At 37.9% G+C, this 26,222-nt stretch overlaps 1 protein-coding gene across 1 annotated transcript in view; it reads left to right on the top strand.

Annotated features, from left to right (window-relative positions):
* Positions 1 to 243: 243 nt before the first annotated feature.
* LOC129255669 (dol-P-Man:Man(7)GlcNAc(2)-PP-Dol alpha-1,6-mannosyltransferase-like) overlaps positions 244 to 26,222 on the top strand; it is a 30,299-nt gene continuing 4,320 nt past the window's right edge. The window contains exons 1-9 of the mRNA XM_064096909.1: positions 244 to 439; positions 16,670 to 17,371; positions 19,345 to 19,482; positions 20,283 to 20,421; positions 21,331 to 21,504; positions 23,232 to 23,426; positions 24,122 to 24,225; positions 24,770 to 24,996; positions 25,551 to 25,720. Of these exons, the coding sequence (XP_063952979.1) occupies positions 326 to 439; positions 16,670 to 17,371; positions 19,345 to 19,482; positions 20,283 to 20,421; positions 21,331 to 21,504; positions 23,232 to 23,426; positions 24,122 to 24,225; positions 24,770 to 24,996; positions 25,551 to 25,720 (1,963 nt within the window). The 5' untranslated portion in view covers positions 244 to 325. The remainder of the gene's footprint in view (positions 440 to 16,669; positions 17,372 to 19,344; positions 19,483 to 20,282; positions 20,422 to 21,330; positions 21,505 to 23,231; positions 23,427 to 24,121; positions 24,226 to 24,769; positions 24,997 to 25,550; positions 25,721 to 26,222) is intronic.

Below are 26,222 nucleotides of genomic sequence, written 5' to 3'. Positions count from 1 at the left end.
CTTTCTTTACATCCGATTTTGATGAAATTTTGAGCCTTTTTCTCGTTGGATTTTTATCTATTCATTCAAATCATCATTTTCTGGGGTGGACTTGACCTTTAAAATAGAACAATGACAGGTCGGTCGGGGCACACCCGGCTCCTGCCCGTCCCCCCGCCTCCGTACCACCGCCCCGTGCCCCTCTTGAGAACCATCGATCAAGCGAAGTACCGTAGTTATACTTATAGTGGTACGGTACGGTATACCTACGATGATCTGATGTGTGGATGTGACATACATCTCAGGCTCAGCTCTACACTGCCCGAGTTGAATATTCTGTATCAAAATGAGTAAGAAACGAGTACGAATAAGAGAGGCAAGTGGAGAAATTGTAGAACCAGCCAGAGTGACAGAATCTCGGGAGCGAGAACAAAGGATGAAAGAACAGGCTGCTTATTTTGTAAGTAAATTTTCACCCTCACTAACTTCAGTCCCGCGCGTATAACTTTTTGTGGTGTAGATTAACGTTACGTCATGATCACGCAAGAGTCAAGCCTCAAGGTTCCAACTCGGGCCACTCCTAGTACCAATGAGGTCCAAACATTAACATGTATGGACCTCATAGGCGACAATGCGTTAAAAACAGGTTAGAACTTCTAAACGTACTGTTTCCTGCACCCAAGTATGATATTACTCCCAAAATATGAGTTTTGTCCTCGTTTGTTTATCATTTATTAAAAGATTGCCCATTAAATATATTCCTATTCCTAATTTGAATTTAATAAAATAAAGGGAAACTTACATTTGAGTCATTTTTCGATCTTTTTTTGGCAGTCAGTCCGGTCACCGTCGAGTGCGATCAAAGCGGTATGAAGCTGATTTTCAAATCACGTGATACGTGTGGTCATCACCTGATCAATCGACTATCCTTTTTTAAAGACCGCAACAATTATAAATTTTATTATAAAATATATATAGAATGAATAATTGCATGATATTATATATATTTCTACAATTAAAAATATTTTGTGATATGAATTTAATATTTGACGTAAAAATCGCTATTTAACAAAATATTTATTAAAAATAAAAAATCAAACAAAATAAAAACGCCTTGGACACAGTGCAAAAAACCTAACAATTTGGCCGCGTTCTTAACAACTATCGTAAGGGGCGCTCTATTTATAAATAAAGTTGCATATGTAGCTGTCTACCGCGACAGGAACAGCCGCAGAATTGAAGCCAGAAGCGTGGGAAATTGCCAGAAAATTCAAGAAAAGAACCGGTGAGTACCGATTTAACAGTACTAATTTATTAAGTAACATTTATTGAATCATTACAAGATTTATTTTTTAGTAAAACAAAGCTTAGTTCTAAGCTAGGGCGGCCCAAATGCGCGTGAGTGGAGTCCCAGTTTATTAGCACGGGTAAGTATTGGGGTGTCGCCTAGAGTGACTCGGGCGTCGTGCACAGGAAAGTGCAAGGCACAACACCCGCGAAACTTCCCTAGAATTTTTTTATTATTTAGACATTAGAATTAGATTTTACATTCCTACTCCTAGTGAAATCATTTTTGCTATATTATCATCATCATGACTTACCGAACGATTATGAAGCCTTTTCCTCCTGATTCAGAATTCAGTGCAGTGTTTAATTGTTGATGCCAAAGTCCGCAAAGAAGTCAAAGAAGGTTGAATCACACATCCCGATGTTTTGTGATATGTAGAGCCTAGAGAGCTGTGATGTGTGATATGAGTTTTGTCAGACGTGTATCAATCAGATATGATTATTTACGTCTGGGACGGACCTTTAATAACGTCACCATCCGAAAGACGTGACCAGGGCTCGAACCTCTGCATCAATTTGTAACTTCCCCACATAGCTTGGATTACAGGCGCACGCCACAACGGTCAGCTGTGAGAGGGTGCGCGATATTATTTATACATTGCTTGTTTACATTCATGACATTGGAAGCTTTGTTTTATTGCTGGTTGTGTTCTAGGTGCTCAGCATTTTTTTCCTCATTGTTTTTTTTCGCTGTCAAAAGATTGCATACTTCACCTAGGCCCCCTAATAAGTTTTTACATGAGATGCAACCCATTGATTTTTTTGTACAATTTCCTATTATGTGCTGACGACTTGAATTGAGACTGCTATATCAGAAAAATTCACATTTTGATTGTTGTTTGCATGAGTTCCACTGCAGTATGAAAGGATCTTCTGAGGTTTTTGGCTGAGATTTGGAGGTAAGCGTTAAAAGAAATTAGTTTTAAAGACAATTTCAATATATTTTCATCATTAAAGGTCAAGTCCACCCCAGAAAAATGTTGATTTGAATAAATAGAGAAAAATCAAACTAACAAATCACTGAAAAATTCATCAAAATCGGATGTAAAATAAGAAAGTTATGATATTTTTAAGTTTTGCTTATTTTTCACAAAACAGTGATATGCACAACTCAAATGAGACAGTCGATGATGTCCCTCACTCACTATTTCTTTTTGTTTTTTATTGTTTGAATTATAAAATATTTCATTTTTTTATAGATTTGACAATAAGGACCAACTTGACTGAATCATATAGTATAAAAACGATGCTCATTCCACATGTTCAGGAAGGAATAATCGTCGTTTCACTTGACAATGAGGAGAAAACCACAATATTCTCTATTTCATATAATAAAATATAAAAGAAATAGTGAGTGGATGACGTCATCAGTCTCCTCATTTGCATACCCACTAGGATGTGCATATAACTGTTTTGTGAAATTAAGCAAAACTTTAAAATGTCATAACTTTCTTATTTTACATCCGATTTTGATGAAATTTTCAGTGTTATGCTTATCGGATTTTTCTCCTTTTATTCAAATCAACTTTTTGTTGGGGTGGACTTGTCCTTTAAGTTATATTAATTTTATTAGTAACGCAGCTAGTAATTATAGAAAGTGTTGGGGCGTTTTTGTTCCCCCACATTCGTGGGATGAAGGAAAACGTCCAAATCCATTTTCAAGCGACATGCGTTGTGCGAGGTTAGTATTGGTGCTAACAACTTTTACAGGGACGAGTCTTTCTATCATTTATATACTCTGAATTTAACTTGTTCAAGGTTTTAAAATAATACATGACCCCTACAGAAACTTGGTTGCAGGCACTCATCCAGGAACGAGGTACGTTCTTGGCAGCATACCATGGCATGGACAAAAAGAAAACATGACTATTTTCCTCCCCATCCCTCGCCCCAAGTATCACGACTTGATCTAACTAGATCAAGTGTGATACTTAACATAACTTTATACTATATGGACCACTCTAAGTGATCAATATGAAATAAAAATGAATAAAAATTTCAATGGTGTTTAATAGTGACAATTGACATTGTCCTATTGAAGAGATTCAGCCAATAATGACAGCGATGGACATTAGTTTCTTAGTTCTCTTTTATTACCAGGAAAACAGCCTCTGTGCAATAAGAACAAAGTTTGAACATATAAATACAAATAGCAATGAGCAAATCTTGGGCAGAATGTAATATACAATTCATGATTACAATGAAATGGTCACGTCTTTCGGATGGTGACGTTAAAGGTCGGTCCCAGACGTAAATAATCATATCTGATTGTTACACGTCTGACAAAACTCAAATACATTTCAAGGAACATAATGAATAAACAAAGAAAATAGTTATGAAGTAAACATTTGCCAAATTGAAACAAATTACCAATTATGACATCAGATTTCAGTAGCAATTCGTCAATTTGTAATTTCATAAAATACAAATAAAATTGTTTTAAATTGCCTGTGGACGTACATAATCAAATTGAATAGAATATGCTTTTATATTGTATATTCTCAATTATTCTTATTTCAATTTATATATCAAGTCATACCTGTACACATACAACAGAGCAAAACTAAACCCACCGGCCAATACTCCGGACAGATACCACTACATAATGTAGGCCAGTGCAAGTGTCGTACTCCTACAGCTCCTCTTCCAATCATTCAAAAGACGGATTAAAATGTCACCAACTGGCCTTGAAGGTAACAACAATTAATATAACAATTCCTACTTTACAATATTGACTATGTGAAAGTTGTATAACACAGTATGATAACAATTTGATATCAATATTACAGCAGTCATTCTTTTAATTGACTGTTTAACAGAAACATGCTTCAAATTAAAATATCACATCAATATCAGTTTTTCATGTATAGTATATCTCTATAAAAAAAGGGTGATGCATGTATTAAATGTAATCAAAGACAATAACTCAAATATCAAGTATCAGTATATATTCAGAGAGAGAGAGAGAGGTTTACATAAAACATAAAACGGTCCTCTTCTTTCAGATATTCTACATGTACATGTATATCACATCCATTAAATATACTTATAAATTATTAGTTCAAAAAGAGTACAAATATAATTATAAACTTACATGAAATAAACAAATCTTCTAAAGGAGAAACATGACCTTGGAGAGTCAGAGAAGCTGGAGACAAGCAGTCTCTCTCCTTTCCAGAAAGTGATCTGATCCTTCTTCCTATGGTAGCTCTTGCTAGTTGGCTCCACACAGCCCAAGACAAAGGGAATCATACAGACACTCACACCTTTACAATACCTTTACATTGGGGATAAGGGGGTCCCTAAAAAGGCAGGAAATTGCCACAATACATATATATATAATCATCCCTATTAGGTGTCAGCACATTGAGCATTTGGGGTACCCCCTAAAAAGACGGGAAAGCAAGGACATTGTCTAAAGAAGATGGGGCCTTACTTTGATCTGCCCCATACCCAGAATACAATTCCTAAATACAACTTTATGACACAAAATACACATCAACACATTATGGCATAATTACATAATACAACTTTAACATAACTTTATATTATAAAGACCACTCTAAGTGATCAATATGAAATAAAAATGAATAAAAACTTCAATGGTGTTTAATAGTGACAATTGATAGCCTATATCAAGACAAATTGGCAATTTTGTTTCATCTAGATAAATGTTTTAATATTTCTTGTATGAGTATATCCAGAGCATCATTTAACAGCTTTCCTTTTCCCCTGCCTTTTCTCTTCTTTCTTGCTTAAGTTATTTTTTCTCAGTCTTCGTTCTTATTTCTTTTATTTATCATTTCTTTAGGGGGAACTCTCTCCTCCACCTGAAATTTGAGGAATACGTGTACCCCCACCCCCATATTTTGGTCACTAACTTCAGTTTTTCGTACTAGAAAGAAATTATGATAAGTGTATAGCTCGGTGTGTTCATTTTAATGCATTCTTCCTTGGCACAGTGTGAAAATAAGCATTTTTGTGTAAACCAATGATATCGTCTACTGGATTTTATTGATGCATACTTACTTAGGTTTAGTGCTGTTATCGATAACAGCACTAATTTTGCCACATTGCGATATATTGATAACCTTTCTCTCATTGTTGATAATACCCACTATTATGTAGGAACATGAAAATGATTTTCCTCGATTACAGAAAACGGACAGAATTCACGGAAATGGCCTTTTGAAAGTGGCTTTCAAAACAGAATATCCTGGAAAACATATTTTTCCTCAAAATGCACAGAACAGCAACAGAAATTACTCAGAAATCTCAACAAAATATGAATACTTTTGAAAGTGGCTTTCAAAATGGAATATCCTGGAAAACATATATTTCCTCAAAATGCACAGAACAGCATCAGAAATTACTCCCAAATCTCAACAAAATATGAAAACTTACTGTAGTAAGTATTCATATTTTGTTGAGATTTTGGAGTAATTTCTGTTGCTGTTCTGTGCATTTTAATACTTACTAGCCACAATACACAATCTCACTTCGCTGTAATCAAGACAATCAAAACCTTGTGACTGCACTTGATCGTATCAAAAACATTTACAAGCGCAATTTTAGCGACCAAAAACAAGTACCAACTAACGTAGAAGGCAGCACATGACCATGTGTTGCTGCCTTCTACGTTCAAAGATGTACAGCACGATATCAAAATGGCGAATAGGCGAAAGTCGTTGACTGCTCAAGACGATGTCCAAAAAGCCCCAAAATTATCGATAAAACTTCATCCAACCCTAAAAATTAGGCTAATAGTGTGACAGGTGAGGATGTATTTATGCTAAATATTGTGAAGAAATACCCCCAAAATTTTTCAAAATTTTCTTTTAATATTTTCTATTTAGATCTGTGCTTACTTCCAGCCAAAATTGATTATCCAAAATCTTCTCAAAATTTCACTTTAATACAACGCCACCACTCACAGCTGTTGTTTGTTTTGAATCTTGAATGAACGTAGTAAAATCGCTGAGTGTGTTTACTACAGCAGTCAATGAGCATAGTAACGGAGGCGGATTGTGCTATTTTTAGAACCACAGCAATACATAGGATTTAGTACGTGGGACAAGGTTAGGTTAATGGCGTGCACGGCGATGCACGGAGCAAGTTTTCTCAATAAATTGTCACTTACCTTGTAAATGTCTTTTAAGTGAGGAGCTTGATGCTCTATGTTTCCCTTTTATGATAAAATGATGTCTTTAATGATCCTATTTTAGTCACTAGAACTTCTAGAAGTGATTATTCCCTACCGGAAATGGTACAGTCTGTATTTCGTGTTTTGCGGGTGATGACGTCACAAACTTTTGGCCAATCACGTAAGCGGGCAAGTCAAGTTTTTGTCAGGCGATAGGGGCCCGATAGCTAGGGGTATAAAAGGGGCAGGGGGTGAAAATTTCTTCACTTTGCATCTTAGAGAGTATTTGTTCAGAGGGAACCCCAAGACAGTTGAGTTCGTTCTTTAGTCCAAGCGTTTGATCTTAGCAAGAATCGTGAGTGGAATATTTCTTTTAAACTTCTTAAGGTTACATAATACCCCCCCCCCCTTTTTCTATAAAAAGGAATTTTGATTAAATTTGTCAGAACTGGAATTTCGAAGTTCTTTATAGAAATTTTAGGCTTGATGCCTGAACGATGAGATGAATATTTTTTTTATGTCTGTCTCAATGTTTGTCTTAGGATATTACTTGATTGCTGATTTTATTTTGTATGTGGTACACAACAGAATTTAAGTAGAGTTTTGTTTTTGTTTTCCCTCTTTCTCAATTGATAAATGCAGAAGTATGAAGCATTGTAACATTAGGGAAATTGGGGTAACGTAGGGACAAAAATGCAAGGGTACCTCGTAGTTTATGTAGTCTTTGTTTTGTACCTTGTCGTAGTTGCATAAGTCTTGTAAGATTAACGTTCAGATGTTATTTTATGATGAGTCTATAAAAGTGTTGTAGACTGTTTTTATATCGGAGAAGTCGGTTGAAATGAGAATGTAGATTTTATTGTATTGTATTGTGCATGGAAGAATATGAATTCCCCCCCCCCCTTTCCCTTCGACGAAATTGGCTGGCGTTGAAGTACCGAGAGGCCGATCGAGGGCAGCTCTAACGAAGTAGATTGATTGTTGAGCTTGACCAGTCGTGAATAGTTTAGCTAATTAGTAGGGATGATCAGTTGACTATTACAGTTGACTTACCAGATAAATTCTTGATTGTTGTGATGCTGGTCTTGGGAACGAGAGTGGAGGAGTCGAATGTTTGGTCAGTCAGCTGAACTTGGGTCTCCGGTCGTGTATGCACGATGGTGGAGTGCAGAACTTATGTGTGTAGTGTCATGCACGTGCGACTGATTGAGGAGATCGAGCATGAGTCATGCCCTTCCCAGTCTTCCCCCCCCCCCTTGTCTACCCAGTATGAGTCCCAGCTATTGTTACGTCATGTTAGATTTCTGTATAGGTTGTCTGGATTTCCCCGGAACACCCAAGGGCTCATACCCCTAGAAAAGTATGTGGTGGCAGCATTTTACCTTTAGATAGGAGGGTCTCACGTTACATTTTCTGGTGTAGCAGCGGTGGGATTAAGCTCTATCTGTTATCAAACATTATTTGTAGTAATTAAGCTAAAGAAGGATTGTGTACTTGAAGTAAAATTGATTATTTGTCAGAGTTTGTTTTGAAATTAGAATTTATCTGAGGAAGTTGTTTATAAGAATGAATTTGCTTGGTATGGAGTAAAGGAAGTGGAATTTTGAAGCTGATGTTATGGGTCTGAATTGACAAGGTTAGAGCTGCTACTTGGAAAACAGTAAGTCTGTTTGTCTGGAGTTAGTAGAGTTGAGTGTCTGAAGTCAAGTTTGGCTTGTAAATCAGTTCAAGTGGATATGTGCTTCATAAACCAGGCATAAGTTCAAAAAAAAAAAAATCTTAGAGTAAGAGTGGCATCTTTCATAGTAGGAAATAACTTAGTTAATTCATAACAAAATGTATTTTAAGTAGTAACGTTGATAACAATTAAACTCGAAAGAGTAATCAAGCAATTTGTAAGAGGTACCCTTGTTAAAAAAAAAAAAGATTATTATTAATTCAAGAACTAAACAAACAAACACAAATGTGTAACAAAAGCTTCCTGGCAATTTTTCTGAATTCAAAAGAAACTGAACAAAAATTGCAAGCTTAGGATGGAAGGTGAGCAAGAAAACATTACTGGTGGTGGTGATAGGTCACACTGGACGGTGGTCAGTGACGATCCAGAAATCGCAGTACTGAGAATCAGGAGATGTTCAGCAGAATTCTGGAACGTTTACACGCCACAAGGATTCAGAGATAACCCTCTTTACGTTCAGAGCACACAAACCACTGAAGTGAAGCAGAGTGAATCAGGATTCCGTAAAGATGTCTTGCCGGAGAAATTTGGTGGAAAGACGCCATGGGGTGATTACAAGCGTCATTTCGAGGTTTGCATGAACTTGAATAGATGGTCCGACTATGAAGCTGGGCAATTTCTGGCAACAAGGCTTCAAGGTTCTGCATTGAAGATCCTGAATAATTTCCCTGCTGGAAGGCGCATCTCATACCGAGAACTTGTATCACAGCTGGAGAGTAGATTTGGTCCTGGAGAACAAGCAGAAAATTTCCACCTGGAGTTACGCGTGCGACGGAGACACAAGGATGAGACGCTTCAGGAACTTGGGCAGGCAATTAGAGACCTGACGTGTTTGGCCTACCCAACCAACGTTCTCGCCAGGTTCATTCTGACGCTTGGCAGCGCGAAGCGATGATACGCAAGCCGCGCAGCGGCCTTGGTGTGCGTGCGAAGCACGCACGGGGGGAGGGTCGCGGGAGGGGGGTGTCCCCCCTCCCTCGCAGAGCGCGGTAGCTATCGAAAATATCAATATCGACGAGCTTAGATTGCTGCTAAATGCACCACATTTTATGTCTATTTAATGCTTCTCCGGCCACACAGCCGTAACGGTTGCGCGAATTGCGATCGATTGAAGCAGAAAGGCAAGTACTGATGAAAAAGGTCAAAAGAAAAGATTTAAATTCAATCTCATTTTATACTTACAGTTTATAGATTTATTCACATCAATGACATCGATAATGTACTCCATTCTTTCCAATGTCTAGATCGCTACGTCCTTAGAAAGTGCGATTCATTTTGAGAATGCGTGTCAATGACCGACTACATCTACGGACCGCATGCGCGCCGCGCCCTTACTCAATCCAAAGATTGTTCCGACTTTGTTTGGAAGCCTCGGAAGAAAACTTCCGAGGCTTCCAAATAATGGGCATCGGTATTCATGAGACGATATAATTTGCATGTTTGTTTTGTTTTCAGATACTCACTGAAACTATGACTCTCATAATTAAGACTTCTGCTGATGATGTTTATACTAATAATATCCAATCAAGATTCGTTTATCACTGTCAATTATTGCTATGTTCATTTGTATTGTTCTATACTCGCCTATAAAATAATGAATGTGTCCATCATGAGCGGGAGAAATATTTTTAGTCATTCATCATACTTTAATATTACGATTTTGTTCTTATTATAATTAATTGCGATTTAAAATGTTTTAAAAGTAAAGCTTAATTGACAGGAAAGTAGATTTATACTCACTGTCAATTATTGCTATATGTTCATTTGTATTGTTCTATACTCGCCTATAAAATAATGAATGTGTCCATCACGAGCGGGAGAAATATTTTTAGTCATTCATCATACTTTAATATTACGATTTTGTTCTTATTATAATTAATTGCGATTTAAAATGTTTAGAAAGTAAAGCTTAATTGACAGGAAAGCAGATTTGTATTTTTAAATAATGCACTATGTAGGCCTACAAATACAGCGTGTGTGAAAGAGAGGAAGAGGGGGGGGGGTTGTAGCTAGGATGGTCGAAGGGGGAGCGCGAAAGGGGAGGGGTCGTGGCGTGGACAATGACAAGGGGATGTTGAGATCGTACGTGTGTGTGGGATTGGTGAAGAAGTCAATATTCGAAGCGAATGCATATTTATAGACACTACTACTGATGATGACGGCTGAATAATCTTTCTTTACATGTATATTTTGGCGATTTTAAATTTTTAAAATATTTTCTTGCACCATGAGTGGGAAGATCGAGGTACGTGATTCAATAAATTGCATCAGTTTTCAAGTTACAGAAATTCACGAACAGATTATTAAAATTGAAAAAAAAAAAGAGTCAGAAAGATTTTTTTATAGCCCCCATCCAGCGTAAACAACATGAAGAATATTTGAGGTCACGAAACCAGCTGATTCGCATTCAGGTTAACAGGTCACGCACATGGTACACAGTCATTCCAAGGGCGGGAATTCGGGGAAACCCGTTTTCAAGCACAATGATTGGCTCAACCCAGAAAGTGAATACTAATTAGATCACGTGCCATCGGCTTTGGGGCGTCTCGTTCACATTCCAATTCATTTCATAAATATAATCCACTCGCAGTAATTAGGCTAACGACGTTGTAAAGATAACTCTATATATAAAACACAATTCCGATATAAAACATATATAACGACATAAGTGAAATTGAAAAATTCATCCAGCGATATTCAAATTATAATAGCGACTCATGTGGGCGTGGGCAAACGAAATACATATCCTCTAAAACGTTCACACATATCAACTTCAATAATTCGTACTTGAAATGCAGGGGCCGCGGAAAGGTCTTGAAAGGGGGGGGGGGGCTGACCACCATGCAAAAAACGCAATCAGGTGGTCCTGTTTTTGTACACGGTTTTGGAAAAAAAAAGTGGGGGAGCTGAAGCCCACCCAGCCCCCCCCCCTGTTTCCGCGGCCCTGAAATGAATATCTGTGAATGAATTGTCAATTCCACTTGTACTTTTATTGAAATCTATTGAATCACGTACCCCTCCCGACCAAGTCCAAGGGTTGATTTTCCACTCGCCATAAAGATTATGCAGCCACAATCACAGTAGACACATCCATAAAAGAATATTAATTTAATTCGCTCCGAACATTGACTTCTTTTCGCCAATCCCCTCCCCAACAAAGTCACAAACATCCCATCATTTTCATTTACATTGCCCACGACCACCTCCCATTATTCTCTTTCTCCTTTACACAAATTAATTTCAAATAATATTTTATTTTAAATCGTAGTTGTTACCGGGAGTTGTTAAGCAATTGTACAACAAATTCATGAAGCATTCACTGTAATGACTAATTGGCAGGCAAAGAGTAATAAAGAACAATACAAATGAAAATACACTGTACGTATAACTCACATTAAAAAATGAGTCGTAATATGATAAAAAGCGTGAATAAAATTAATAAAGATTATTACCTATGAAAATTATAACAGATTCAATGAATATCTGAAGAAAAAAAACAACATTCAAATCGGTTTTGGATCCCATCTAATTTTGGAAGACTCGGATAGATTTTGATGCCATGTGCGATTTGTATTATGTATGTGGCCATGGCGAGCGCTAGTGCAGTGACACAGAACTTGGTAGACACACCGTCGCGAAATTAATCAACACTTTCAAAAGATCGATGTAGAGATCAAGACTTTGGAAATTATGGAGTAAAATTGGAATATAAATGTGAATAATCATTTTGCTGTAAGTAAATGAGTTGGACATTATATCAATCCATTCCTGTGGCTGTGGCTTTGTCATTATTAACGGATCTTTTAATAATTTTCTCAATTCGTTCTACGGCAGTGTCATCAGAAATGCATTCAATGAATTCATGTAGATGTAGCTATAATAAGGCTGGGGCCTGGGACGAGATGAAACTAAATTTCGATCGAATTTTTATATTATTTTTTGACACACTTTACTTTTGACAAAATAAATGACAATATCAACTGAAATTCGTAACATCTAAATTACATTGCCCAACCCAGTAACCCACGGTACCCCTCTCTTCTCACTTTATTTTTGAGCGTATTTTACTACCATTTTAAAGACGTAAATAATGAGAGCAATGCGATACGCAAATGCGAGGTAAACATCTTCGCACTTCCCAGATAAGAGAGAGAGAGTTAAATTGGGCCTCGAGTCGAGGTCGTATCGTATACAGCATAGTAGCGAAGCAAAGAAATCCCGGGAAGAAATAATCGACAAGTTTATTTTAGGATCTGAAAAGCAGATTGTTTTTATTTTAAATATATTATTCAGTTTTTTGTGTGGATCTAGGCCTGTTTTACAGTTGTCGGCCACGGTTGTCGGGGAAGTTCACGGTTGGCGGATTTGCCCTGAAAATTTTCAGGGTTGTCGGCGCCCGCCAACCGTGACGCGTGGTAGCGAGAACGTTGGGCCTACCCAGAGCTAAGCAGTGAAGCTCGACAGCGACTGGCAAGGGGACATTTCTCCGATGCGATTGACGACCCGGAGATTAGGGCTGGAATTTTCAGGGCCCATCCACAGACGCTTGATGACGCCATCCAAGCTGGTCTTGCAACAGAGTCATTCCTTAGGGCCGAGAAATCAAGAGATCGAAATAGACTTCCCCGTCACGTCCGTGCAGTGGATTCTGTTCAACCAGTACCTATGGACGAGAAAACAAGAAAGGAAATTGAGGAGTTGAAGATGAACATGAAACGGCTAAGTACATTGATTGAGGATATGGCTATCAATCACCAATCAAACAGGAACAATAAAGCGTGTTTCAACTGCAATCAAGTGGGACATTTTGCAAGGGAGTGCCCACAGACCAATGCAAGACAGGGAAACGACAGCCGGTCTTTCCGAGGGGCCACGGCCAGGCCGAATTTCAGACAGGGTCCACGAGTTTAAGCTCGCACAAGAATCAGCATACAGTTATTTGCACCATTACCGAGACTGATCAGAGTATGTTGGTGACAGGAGTTGTTAAGAATGAAACACTGCAGCTATTAATCGACACTGGGTCAACAGTTACTATACTATCTAACAAGGCATATCGCAAAATGAAGGAATTCAATAGGCTAGATGATGTGAATGTAAAATTGTTGCAAGCTGACGGGACACCCATTGAAGTATTTGGAAAAGCATGGATCATAATCACGATTGGGACACTATCTCATAGGATGGAGGCTGTTATAGCAGATATCAAACATGATGTCATCCTGGGATTGGATTTTCTGAGTAGTAGGAGGGTGAACATCGACTGTGAACAAAATCATATCAGCATCGATGGTGAAACCATTCCATGTAAGGACAGCACAGGAGGAAGACTTGAACTTCCACTTCAAACAGCAGCTGTCACTCAATCTACTACTGAAGTACCAGACCATTTGATAGATATCTACAATAGAACCAAACTGAGCATTGATGGGGAGTACTACCCTGATGTCGCTAATTTGTTGTCAGAATTTAGTGATGTATTCTCTAAGGGTGATCATGATATTGGACGTACCGACAGGGTCAAACATAGCATCCACACCACAAGCACTGGACCAATCCGGCAGAGACCGAGACGCCATCCCATGGGACAAAGAGAGGAAGTTGAGAAACAAATTCAAGACATGCTTGCACGGGGTATTATTAAACCCTTGAGTAGTGCCTGGTCTTCTCCAATAGTATTAGTGGATAAGAAAGATGGAACCAAGCGATTCTGCGTCGATAATAGACTTCTAAACAAGTACACAGCAAAAGACTCATTTCCACTGCCCAGTATTGCTGAATCATTGGATTCACTTGATGGTGCAAAATATTTTTGCATGCTGGATCTAGCATCTGAATACTGGCAAGTTCCCCTAGACGATGACGCCAAGGCGAAATCAGCATTCGTGATACCAGGTGGGCTGTATGAATTTGAAGTCATACCATTTGGACTTTGCAATGCACCATCCACCTTCGAGAGATTAATGGAAAATATCTTAACAGGATTGCAATGGAAAATACTTTTGATCCATCTCGATGACGTCATAGTGTATGGTCCATCAGTACCGGAGATGATTAACAGACTGAAGATTACCCTTCAACGGCTGCGAGAAGCAAATCTAAAACTCAAACCAAAGAATTGTCACCTATTTCAGAAGGAGGTGCTATACCTAGGTCATGTGGTGTCTGAACACGGAGTTAGTACAGATCCCGCTAAGATTGAAGTCGTCTCAAGCTGGCCTACACCTACCAACCCAACTGATGTAAGGAGCTTCTTGGGCCTTGCCTCACACTATAGGAGGTTCATTAAGAAATTTGCTGATGTTGCCAAGCCAATGACTGCTCTCACTCAGAAAGATCACCCATTCGTCTGGACGGAGGAGTGTGAATCTGCATTTAACACACTGAAGGAAAGACTTACTACAGCACCCATACTAACTTACCCCAGGTTAGATGCAGAGTTCCTGTTAGACACTGATGCAAGCAAGTATGGAATGGGAGCTGTACTATCACAAGAGAAAGATGACAAGGAATTAGTGGTAGCATATGCAAGCAGGACTCTAAACCGGGCAGAGCAAAACTACTGTGTGACCAGACGGGAGTTACTTGCTGTTGTCACATTTCTGAAGCATTTCAGACATTATTTGTATGGACAGAAAGTAACAGTACGCACTGATCATGGAGCTCTTAGATGGTTAATGGATTTCAAAAATCCAGAAGGTCAATTAGCAAGATGGTTAGAGGTCATCAGCCAATATAGACTTACCATAGTTCATCGTGCTGGACAGGTACACATGAATGCAGATGGATTGTCTCGGCGTCCCTGTTCCCAGTGTGGTAGATTGGAAGATATCTGCAAGTAGAGATATATTGTAAATACCCGGTAAGTATTTTTTCTAAGGAGTTAATTATACATGTACATATTGTGTTATCATTTTGATTACTATAGAAACTGATGGGTAGCTGAATTAGTCAAACTATAGTCATGGATGTAGAAAGTTAAGGCAATCAGCCTTTCACCCGGCATAAGCAACGCTGAGATTAAGAGAGCACAACTTCAAGACGTTGATCTGAAACATATCGTACGGTGGAAACAAGAAGCAAGACAGAAGCCTGAGTGGAAAGATGTGTCCAGTTTGTCATCAGCTACAAAGTCGTACTGGGTCAATTGGGACTTATTGACCATTCGGGATGATATCCTCATGAGGAGATGAGAATCTAGTGATGGGAAAGAGGTCAACTGGAAAATAGTTTTACCACATTCACTTCGTCAAATGGTGCTCCAGGAATTGCACAGCTCCAAGACAGCAAGTCACCTGGGAGTAAATAAGCTATTGCACAAAGTACAACAAAGATATTACTGGGTGGGATAAGCAGCTGATGTCAGGTCATTTGTGCGCAAGTGTGTAGTCTGCTCTAAGCTGAAAAATCCACCCAAGAAATCAAGAGCCCCATTACAACAATACAGAGTAGGAGCCACCTTGGAGAGGGTAGCGATATTTTAGGCCCCTTACCAGTTAAACTGACAGAGGAAATCGGTACGTCTTGGTAATTGGTGATTATTTCACCAAATGGATAGTCGTACCCGATTCCGGATCAAGAAGCTTAGACAGTGGCAAGGATTGTAGTGGAAGAATTCATCTGTCGATACGGCATCCCAAAAGAATTACACACAGACCAAGGGAGGAATTTTGAGTCTAATATTATGACAGAAGTTTGTAAGATGATGGGCATAAAGAAAACTAGGACATGTCCGCTTCATCCTAGGAGTGATGGATATATAGAAAGATTCAATAGAACGCTAGTTGCCATGGTATCTTCAATTCCAGATCCTGACCGCCACCAGAGAGACTGGGATGAGCAGATTTCATATGCGATGTTGGCTTATAGATCAGCAGTCCAAGAATCCACAGGCGAGTCTCCAGCGATGATGATGCTAGGCAGAGAAGTAACTTTGCCAGTAGATGTTATCTTCAACCAGCCATCAGCTGTGGAGGAAGAAAGAGAGAAACAGGATTATTCCGAGCAACTTCGAGATAGAATCAGAGATGCACATGAAATGGCTAGAGAGAAACTTGAGTTAGCTGCTGAAAAGCAGGCTAAATCTTATGATCGTAATACTGTCCTAAGAAGATTTGCTAAGGGTGACTGGGTTTGGCTGCATGGAGTACAGCGCAGACGGGGGGTATGCCCTAAGTTGATGTATAAATGGAATGGCCCATATATGGTTATTGATAGATTGTAAGATGTTGTGTACCGCATACAGCAATCAGCAATGTGTAAGCCTAAAGTGATTCACATTGACCGCTTGAAAGCCTACACTGGTCCGAAATTGAAAAATTGGTTGATGTCTAACCCAGGATGGAGAAACCCTGCTAGGAAAAGGGTGATGACAGATAGATATAAAGATTAAGCTCGTAAGGACTAACGGTTAACCTGCACCTATTATTACAATTGTCTGTGTTTTCTTTTCTTAACTGCAGATGACTTATTTGTACTGCCACATTTGCAAAAAGAGTATAAAGGGGTACAAGTACGAACAGCATATGCGGGAACATGAGGCCACTATGACGCTCCGATGCACATACTGCTCATATGAGACAGAGGGGAGATCCGAGATGACCAGGCATTTTGGGAGGATGCATAATAGTAGAAAACAGGAGGCGAAATATATCAACTACACTGCGGCGACAATGGGACATCTGAGGAAGCGAGGAGAGAGGAGAAGAAGGGACAGGTGGGAAGAAGAAAGGAAGACAGAAAGGGAGAGCACGGACAGGAAGGAAAGAAAGCGTGAAGGAGAGGAGGACAGGAAGGAAAAGAAGAAAGAGAAGGTAGAGGAGAAAGACAGGGAGGAGAAGAAAGAGAAAGTAGAGGACAGGAAGGAGAAGAAGCAAGAGAAAACAGACGATAGGAAGGAAAAGCTTGAGGAAGAACCTGAGGAGGAAGACAGAACTCAGTCAGGGGAAACAGAAAAAGACAATAGAGACGCACTTGACCTCCATCCTGATGAAGAGAGCTCGGGGGAAGAGTCAGGGGACTCTGGGGATGAAGAACCTGAGGAGGAGGAAGAGGACTCCATGTCACGGAAAAGGGAACTAACTGTAACCACTGAGGAGGACGTAGACATAAGCTTGAAGGTGAAGAAGCCAAGGTTAGGTTACGTCCAAGTCAACAAAGTGGAGGTATACACAACCACTTACGTAACGGCATACGGGGAGAAGAGAGTGCATGAGGAAAAAAAGACCACATATTATTTTAATGAACAGAAGTAGTTTAATGATGTGATCATCTTATTACCTTGTACAGTATATACATGTGAATTACAGTATACTATAAGATGATTTGTTGAAGGATAAATAATTTTAATTGTATTGATACTTTGTATTCCATTCTTAGATCTGAATATTTCAAGGAAATAATTCGATTGAATCTGTTAAAATTTGTATATTTTGGAAAAGTGTTTTAACTTGAATCGCTGGGACAGCGATTTAGTAAGAGGAGGGCAGTGTGAAGAAATACCCCCAAAATTTTTCAAAATTTTCTTTTAATATTTTCTATTTAGATCTATGCTTACTTCCAGCCAAAATTAATTATCCAAAATCTTCTCAAAATTTCACTTTAATACAACGCCACCACTCACAGCTGTTGTTTGTTTTGAATCTTGAATGAACGTAGTAAAATCAGCTGAGTGTGTTTACTACAGCAGTCAATGAGCATAGTAACGGAGGCGGATTGTGCTATTTTTAGAACCACAGCAATACATAGGATTTAGTACGTGGGACAAGGTTAGGTTAATGGCGTGCACGGAGCGAGTTTTCTCAATAAATTGTCACTTACCTTGTAAATGTCTTTTAAGTGAGGAGCTTGATGCTCTATTTTTCCCTTTTATGATAAAATGATGTCTTTAATGATCCTATTTTAGTCACTAGAACTTCTAGAAGTGATTATTCCCTACTGGAAATGGTACAGTCTGTATTTCGTGTTTCGCGGGTGATGACGTCACAAACTTTTGGCCAATCACGTAAGCGGGCAAGTCAAGTTTTTGTCAGGCGATAGGGGCCCGATAGCTAGGGGTATAAAAGGGGCAGGGGGTGAAAATTTCTTCACTTTGCATCTTAGAGAGTATTTGTTCAGAGGGAACCCCAAGTCAGTTGAGTTCGTTCTTTAGTCCAAGCGTTTGATCTTAGCAAGAATCGTGAGTGGAATATTTCTTTTAAACTTCTTAAGGTTACATAATACCCCCCCCCCCCTTTTTCTATAAAAAGGAATTTTAATTAAATTTGTCGGAACTGGAATTTCGAAGTTCTTTATAGAAATTTTAGGCTTGATGCCTGTACGATGAGATGAATATTTTTTTTATGTCTGTCTCAATGTTTGTCTTAGGATATTACTTGATTGCTGATTTTATTTTGTATGTGGTACACAACAGAATTTAAGTAGAGTTTTGTTATTGTTTTCCCTCTTTCTCAATTGATAAATGCAGAAGTATGAAGCATTGTAACATTAGGGAAATTGGGGTAACTTAGGGACAAATATGCAAGGGTACCTCGTAGTTTATGTAGTCTTTGTTTTGTACCTTGTCGTAGTTGCATAAGTCTTGTAAGATTAACGTTCAGATGTTATTTTATGATGAGTCTATAAAGTGTTGTAGACTGTTTTTATGTCGGAGAAGTCGGTTGAAATGAGAATGTAGATTTTATTGTATTGTATTGTGCATGGAAGAATATGAATCCCCCCCCCCCCTTTCCCTTCGACGAAATTGGCTGGCGTTGAAGTACCGAGAGGCCGATCGAGGGCAGCTCGGACGAAGTAGATTGATTGTTGAGCTTGACCAGTCGTGAATAGTTTAGCTAATTAGTAGGGATGATCAGTTGACTATTACAGTTGAACTTGGGTCTCCGGTTGTGTATGCACGATGGTGGAGTGCAGAACTTATGTGTGTAGTGTCGTTCTTGGTACAGTGGCAGATACAAATTTTGAACAACGCGAGTATTGTGACATCGCTAACATATAATCAATGCATAAAAAATGTGTATTGATTATGTTCTTTTGTCAATAGTTATCAAAGTCGGTAAGATATTTTTAGTGATATATTGACAGAGAATTTTCTTACTGATAACAGCACTACTTAAGTTACATCTACTTTCTCCAACAGGTTGATCTTGGTCTATCCATCCTCCTGTATGTTGCTCCATTGGTTCACCTCTTAGCCTGTCCATATACCAAGGTGGAAGAGAGCTTCAACTTGCAGGCAACACATGATATCTTATTCTATCGCCACAACATTAGTGCAGTAAGTGTCCAAACCATTTCTCGCTCTCTTTCTGCTCTGTTCTGTTGCAGTTGATTATGACATATTAAGATTCCTTGTGCTGTTACAATGCAAGTATAAATCAGGGAAGCATTTCATAAAAAGGAGTTGTCAAATAGTTATCTAACAAAGTATGTTGTTTCTGACACAGTTACCATAGGAACTGTGCTTTATCAACCAATCAAAATCAAGGAAATTTGTCATAATTATTAACTCTATCTTATGAGTAAACAAGTATCGATGAAACCTAGGCCAACCAAGAGAGACAAACAGTGGTCTTTGTGAGCAGGTGGTCTTTATAAACAGGTTCCTGTAATACATGTTTTGATGAGGTAACTATTCAAGTGAAACCAATCTTGACTTGTAGTGTTCTCCTTCTAAAGTGACTGGTGAAGTTAACTTGACTGTAGTTGTCTTTCAACGAGTGGTTGAAAAAGTAATTCAGGTCTCCTCAGAGACATTCATATTTTCACTGAGCTGGAGAATAATAAGAAAATTTTATGGAAGCTGTACCTTCTTTTCACAAGTAAATCAAGATCGATCAGGGAATATTTTTCCTGGTATCCCATTGCAATTTGCAGTATATTTTTAAAGACTGCTAAGCACAAAAAAAAGTCTTATGTCCTGCAGTTTTTTGTATAGGACTGTACAAAACATAGGTGGTGACGGCTTTTCTCTTTTGACCCCCCAAAATATTAAATCAAATTTGGCAAGCAAAAATCATTCCCTGTTGATGATATTATAACATTGGAATCGGTTTTACCTCTCTATTTTGATTTCAGTATGACCACTTAGAATTTCCTGGGGTGGTTCCAAGGACATTTCTCGGACCTCTCCTCATCAGCTTCATATCTTCACCTTTGGTTGTATTATGCAGTCTCCTGCATTTGGGTGCTACAAAATGGAGTGCTCAATATGTTGGTAAGTATTGAATTTAGATTTCATCCATTATTATTAACGAAATAAGAATTGAAGTGGTGGTAATGACTTTTGCAGGGGGATCACTTAATTTCTAGCGTAGTCTATAATGATATTGAAACATTAAAATCATAGTATTTTATGTGAAACAGTATTAAAGACCTAAAACTGATTGAACACGGTTTCTTTTTTTTTTAGCTAGTGAGTAGCGACAGAAAGGCAAAATTAAATAAAGAAATTCTCGAGAAGACATGAGTGGGATATCAGATGGATCCTACTTGGAGAGTTCTTCTTTATTTTGTGTTTATAAATATTATTTTCCAAGACATAATCAGACTCTATAGTCAGTTTTCAATCAATACTCATTTTGCTCTAAGTACTAGTATCAACTCTGTATTGGGCTTTAAATTTAGCTCGTCATGTCCAGAATTTTCATCAGCTAAGCGCTGCATACTATTAACCCGGCTTTAGCTATCCTGATTGGATGCTCGAGCATTCAAGGAATCCCTTCCTACCGGGTATCCATTTACTACACCTGGGTGGAGAGTGGCAAATGTAGATAACACATTGCCAAAGGACGCGAGTGCTGTGGTGGGATTGAACCCCGGACCTTGTGGTTCTAACTCCAGAGACTTACCCACTGAGCCACAACACCTCTACAATATTAGAATGTTTAAACTTTCACTATTATTTCTAATTTTTTATGTGTGTATGTTGGCAAAACCATTATAAACAATGATGATTTTATCTTTTTAAGAGTCCATACATCGGACCCATCCTACTAATAGTTGCATGTGGTACATGTAGCAGTGTAAAATGTTTCATGAAAATATCATTGTGTATAGGGCAAATAGAAAGAAAACACCACTCAGGTGAATTCTAACCTTCTATTGATCTTTTTTTTTTCTCCAGTTCGTGCCATGCTTGCTTTCATGGTCATATCATCATTCAACTCATTCCGTTCAAGTGTTGCTGACATCTTTGGCCGGGATGTCTCAAGATATCTTGTTCTACTCACTCTGTCACAGAGTCATTTCTTGTTTTATGCCTCTCGCCCACTTCCAAACATATTCGCACTTGCTGTAGGTGAGTTGTGTTTTTCATTATCCTGTATTTTTGTTTGTTTTTGTTCCAAGCTATCTACTGTTTGCGTTAGATCTACAATGGGCCATGTGTGTCATTTTTATGACCCTGACTCTCACTCCACCAGAAATTTAAAAATTGATGAGGCCCATACTCCGCTTTATAAATGTAAAGATGACAGTTTTCAAACTTATTATTATCATTTATTTGACCAATATAAAAGAGCAAATATAATACATCAGAAAAAAATTACAATTTTATAAACATGCAAAGGAATATTGGAGCGGCAAGTGAATCACGGGACGCAAAAGTGAAATTCAGCACTGTTGCCCGGAGGCATGTGCCCCCACACATGCCACTCCAATGACATAAATCAAGTATATAATCTCTTACACAAAATATTGCACATTAAAAGTAGAAATGCAGAGGAAAGGGGGGGGGGGGGATCAAAGGAAATAGAGATGATAATATAATGCCATCAATCTTCCACTTTTCTCAGTTCTCTGACCTTGTTCAAACATGATATGGTGAAACAAATACCTCTCTTGTCCTGATAGATTTTTATCATGCATGTATGCATAAATTAGAATAAATTGTCGAAAGTTGTGCTGACAAACTCGTGATATAATAATGATATTATATGTCATGTCATGAGTTGCCATATCCACTAGGCCTATATACAGTTTATGATGAATGGATTTGTATGGATTTTGCAGTATATTAATCAGTACAACTTTGGATAAATATTTTTTCACAGTAATGTTTTAAGAGCATGATTCCGTTCTTAAATGTCTCATTTCTCATTCACTTTGTACACAAAATGTTGCTGATGGTTTTATTCCTGAACTTGGTCACACAACATCTGAAGGAACATGTAATGATCATGATGTTCTTAAATGTATTGTTGACCTATACTGACAGGGTATTGGGCTTCACAGTTGAAGCTTGACTTGCATTGACTTGGTAAGATGCTAGGTATGTTAGGAATGTCTAGCTTGCAGTCATAGACCCTTCAAATGTCGCTCTGTTGTAGGATCTTGTTAGTGGTATACCTGCCATTGTAAATTGAGTGATTAATCTCATTGACATTGTTTATGTCTGTCTGTGACTGAGCTGAGAGTGTCATATCCTGTTTAGAGAGAGAGAGAGTGGAGGGGAAAATACTGCCCCCCCCCTCACCCCGGCTTTCTACATGACAATTTTGCATTGCAAGAGTGATCTCATATGACATCTCACTTGCATATCTTTTGAGATCAAATCCACAACATGCGGTTTCAAAGTTATGCTGTGTCACTTTTGTAATGAATTAAAAGTGTCGAGTTGTTCCAATCCCATAAATTGTGTTACAATTATTATTGGACTCTATTGGAATTTCCAAGGCTCTTTGTTGCATTTTGGGAGCAAAATTGGCCCATGCCCTGTGTCATTTTTTCCCTCTTGTAAATGGTAGAAGGGGTGTGATGGACTGAAAAAAAAAATGGTCCAACTTTTAAAGTGTCTATCTCCAATTTTTCTGAGAAAATAAACTATTTGGGATACATACGAAAATGGGTAAAGTTTCTCAACATAGGGTACCATAGGTTTCATAGATGGATAAAAGGGTCACTCGTAACTAATCAGACTTCATAAGACTTAACCTGAGCAGCTATTTAACTTAAGAACCTACAATACCTTGACAAGTTTAACTTGGCATGAACTCGATCATGAACAAAGTCTCATTTTTCCCCCAGCTCTGCGTGCCATCAGTGGCTGGATGCGACAGGATCATGTAGCCTTCATTCTCTACTCAGCCTTTGTCATTATTGTCTTCCGCTCTGAGCTGTGTATGCTGATGGGATTGATGCTTCTGATGGAACTCATGTCCAAGAGACTAGCGATACCTCAGGTCATCTTCTGGGGAGCTTTGGGAGGCATTCTTAGCCTTGGTGAGTTGGATGCAACTGAGCCCTTCCCATATTATAAATCTTATTTTACATTCTTTGTTTGCTAAAAAATAAAAGTAGCATATACAATAATCAAAAGTAGTATAGATGTTTAGGAGAGAAAAAACATTTTATTGAAATACATTCTATGCAATAGATAGCATACATGTTTGTCAAAAAAATAAAATACAAATTTGCTGGTTACACAATGTTATTTAATCTTGTCAGGCACAAGATCAATGGGTAGATCTTTTTTGATGTACAGTACCTGCTAATTTTAAACATAACTGCATGGTCATTTGCTTTGGTTAAAAGGGGCTTTGATATCACTTAGATACTAGAGTTGTTAAATACAGTTTTAAATCTGGAATTTTATCTGTAAAATCATTTCTTCCATTATATCATTCATTGTAAATTTAAATGATGTAGTTATCAGTGAATAAATAGGAGAAGAGACTGAGAAACTTTATTGTTAATCAGCCAATAATTACATGTGTACACTGATTTTTCAATTTTTTCTTCTTTCCCTTCATAGCTTACTGCAAAGTTTGATTTCAAAGAGAGAGGTTTGACTAATTTATGATATTTAGACCAAAGCCTTTCACTTTCAGTTAGATAGTCATTGAGAAATCAATGTGCATACATATACGTCTAAAGATCTAAAGATATATATTTTTCACGATGTGTCTATGTTCCAGGTGCGACGATATTGTTGGACTCTTTATTCTGGCAACGATGGCTGTGGCCTGAAGGCGTAGTATTCTGGTACAACACCATTCTCAATAAGAGCAGTAACTGGGGCGTATCCTTTTAATATAATACTTGTGTGCTAGTGTTTGCTTCTTGGTTTACATCAACTGTGTAGTTAAAACAATCACTTTGATCCTATTTTTCTGTTTGCTGAGGTTTCAGATTCAATATCAGTCTTTTTCCAAGAGAGCAGTAATGTTGATAGAAAGTCAGATGTACATTTTAATTTGAATAATGCGTGATTTGCCTCATTAATCCACTAATTGCAATTAGTTATTAAATGGGTACTCTGTACTTATTTGGTGACTTGACTCATTGCTTGGATACCACCACCCCAAAGCGAAGATAATACACATATTGTAAATGAGACTGCCAAGTTTAGAATCCGATGACTATGGTACTCCAGTGTATCTGAAAGCACTTAAGGGGCTTTCTAAATTGGCCATGCAACTATTTGTATACTGTAGATACCATAATTGCAAGTGTATAAACCAATCATACAGCATATTCTTCAAGGATATTAGAGGGGGGCATTGTTCTAATTCATGCAATCTGACGAGAGGTTGATCAAACATTTTCTTCAACATAACCGTCAGACAATGCCATTCCTATGGTACTTCTACTCAGCAATCCCAAGGGGGTTATGGAGTAGTGTGATCCTTGTACCTCTTGGCTGTGTCGTGGACCGGAGGATACCATGGTTTCTACTACCCCCATTGGGCTTTGTCTTCCTCTATTCTTTTCTTCCTCACAAGGAGCTTCGCTTCATCATCTACGTGATACCAATGCTTAATGTTGGTGCTGCCGCCACCATTGCAAACATGTGAGTGTTGTATCATCCTCCCCATCCTTGCAGGTTAAGGAGCATTAAGGTGTTTGCTGTAGAGAAAACAAAAAAGTACAATGTTTATGTGAGCAAAATATGATTCACACCCAGTTGTCAAAAATAGCCCTTTGCGAATTGTAACAGAGCACCATATAATTGGTATTTGAGTTCTGTATAAATTCTTGCAGTATATTGTTATGACGTAAAGAAGGGAAACTAGCCCTGGTCTGTACAAATTATTCCCCTCCCACTTCCTGTCTGACTTATCCTGAAAGAAGGAATTTGATAAAAACAAAAACTCCATGTATGATGGTGAATAAACAAACAAGTTTTTTGACTATACAAACTTGAGTTATTGCTTAAGAAGGAAGGTGACAATAAATTCTTGAGTTATAGAATACTATTTCATTTATCGCCCTCCTCCACAAAACTTATTTGTTAAAAAACAAATCTGAAATTACACCGTAATCTTATGAACATGACTATTTATTTTAGGTATTGCAATTATTTTTCTTCACTCTCATATATATATATTTCTGTCATTCTCCCAGATTTCGTAATGTCCAGAAGTCGGCTTTCATGAAGATACTTGCATTAGGAGTATTGGGTCACTTTGCAGTTAACATTATAGCAACAGCCTTAATGTTAGGAGTATCACATTATAATTACCCTGGTGGTGATGTCATGCATCAAATACATCAACTTGTTCCTCCTAATGCTGGTAAGAATATATTTGCATTTTTTTCTTCATCTTTCATTTTAAGAGAAACAAAACATAAAGTTTTAGTATACAGACTCATATAGTTACATCTTTATTTTGATCCTTAACACTTTGACAGATTTGCTTTGTATATTTCTGGCAGAACTTATGATTATTCCCTTTTGAAGTTTGAATTAATGTAAGGATAGAATTTAAAATGTAATATAAACTTTTGTTTGAAAGATATATGAAATGTCAATTGTTTAGGTAAAATTTACAATTAGAACACCAAACTTGAAAAAAAAAATATATGCTGATAATTGCACTTTATTTGTGTTCTTTTGTGTTCTTTTAGGTAAATGCAAAAACTAAATTCACAAGATATAGGGATGAGAGTTCAGATTGTAGCTGAATTTAGTTATTTTTGCTTTTGATTTTCAGCTCAATTTCAGCTTATTTTATCTTTCATCTATACAAGTATGGGAGCTCTTTCAATTTCAGTTTTTTATTTTGTTCAATGCTT

Source organism: Lytechinus pictus, chromosome 3 (assembly GCF_037042905.1).
Source record: "Lytechinus pictus isolate F3 Inbred chromosome 3, Lp3.0, whole genome shotgun sequence".
In the NCBI taxonomy this organism is placed as follows: Eukaryota; Metazoa; Echinodermata; class Echinoidea; order Temnopleuroida; family Toxopneustidae; genus Lytechinus; species Lytechinus pictus.
This window is presented reverse-complemented; position numbering and strand designations above follow the sequence as displayed.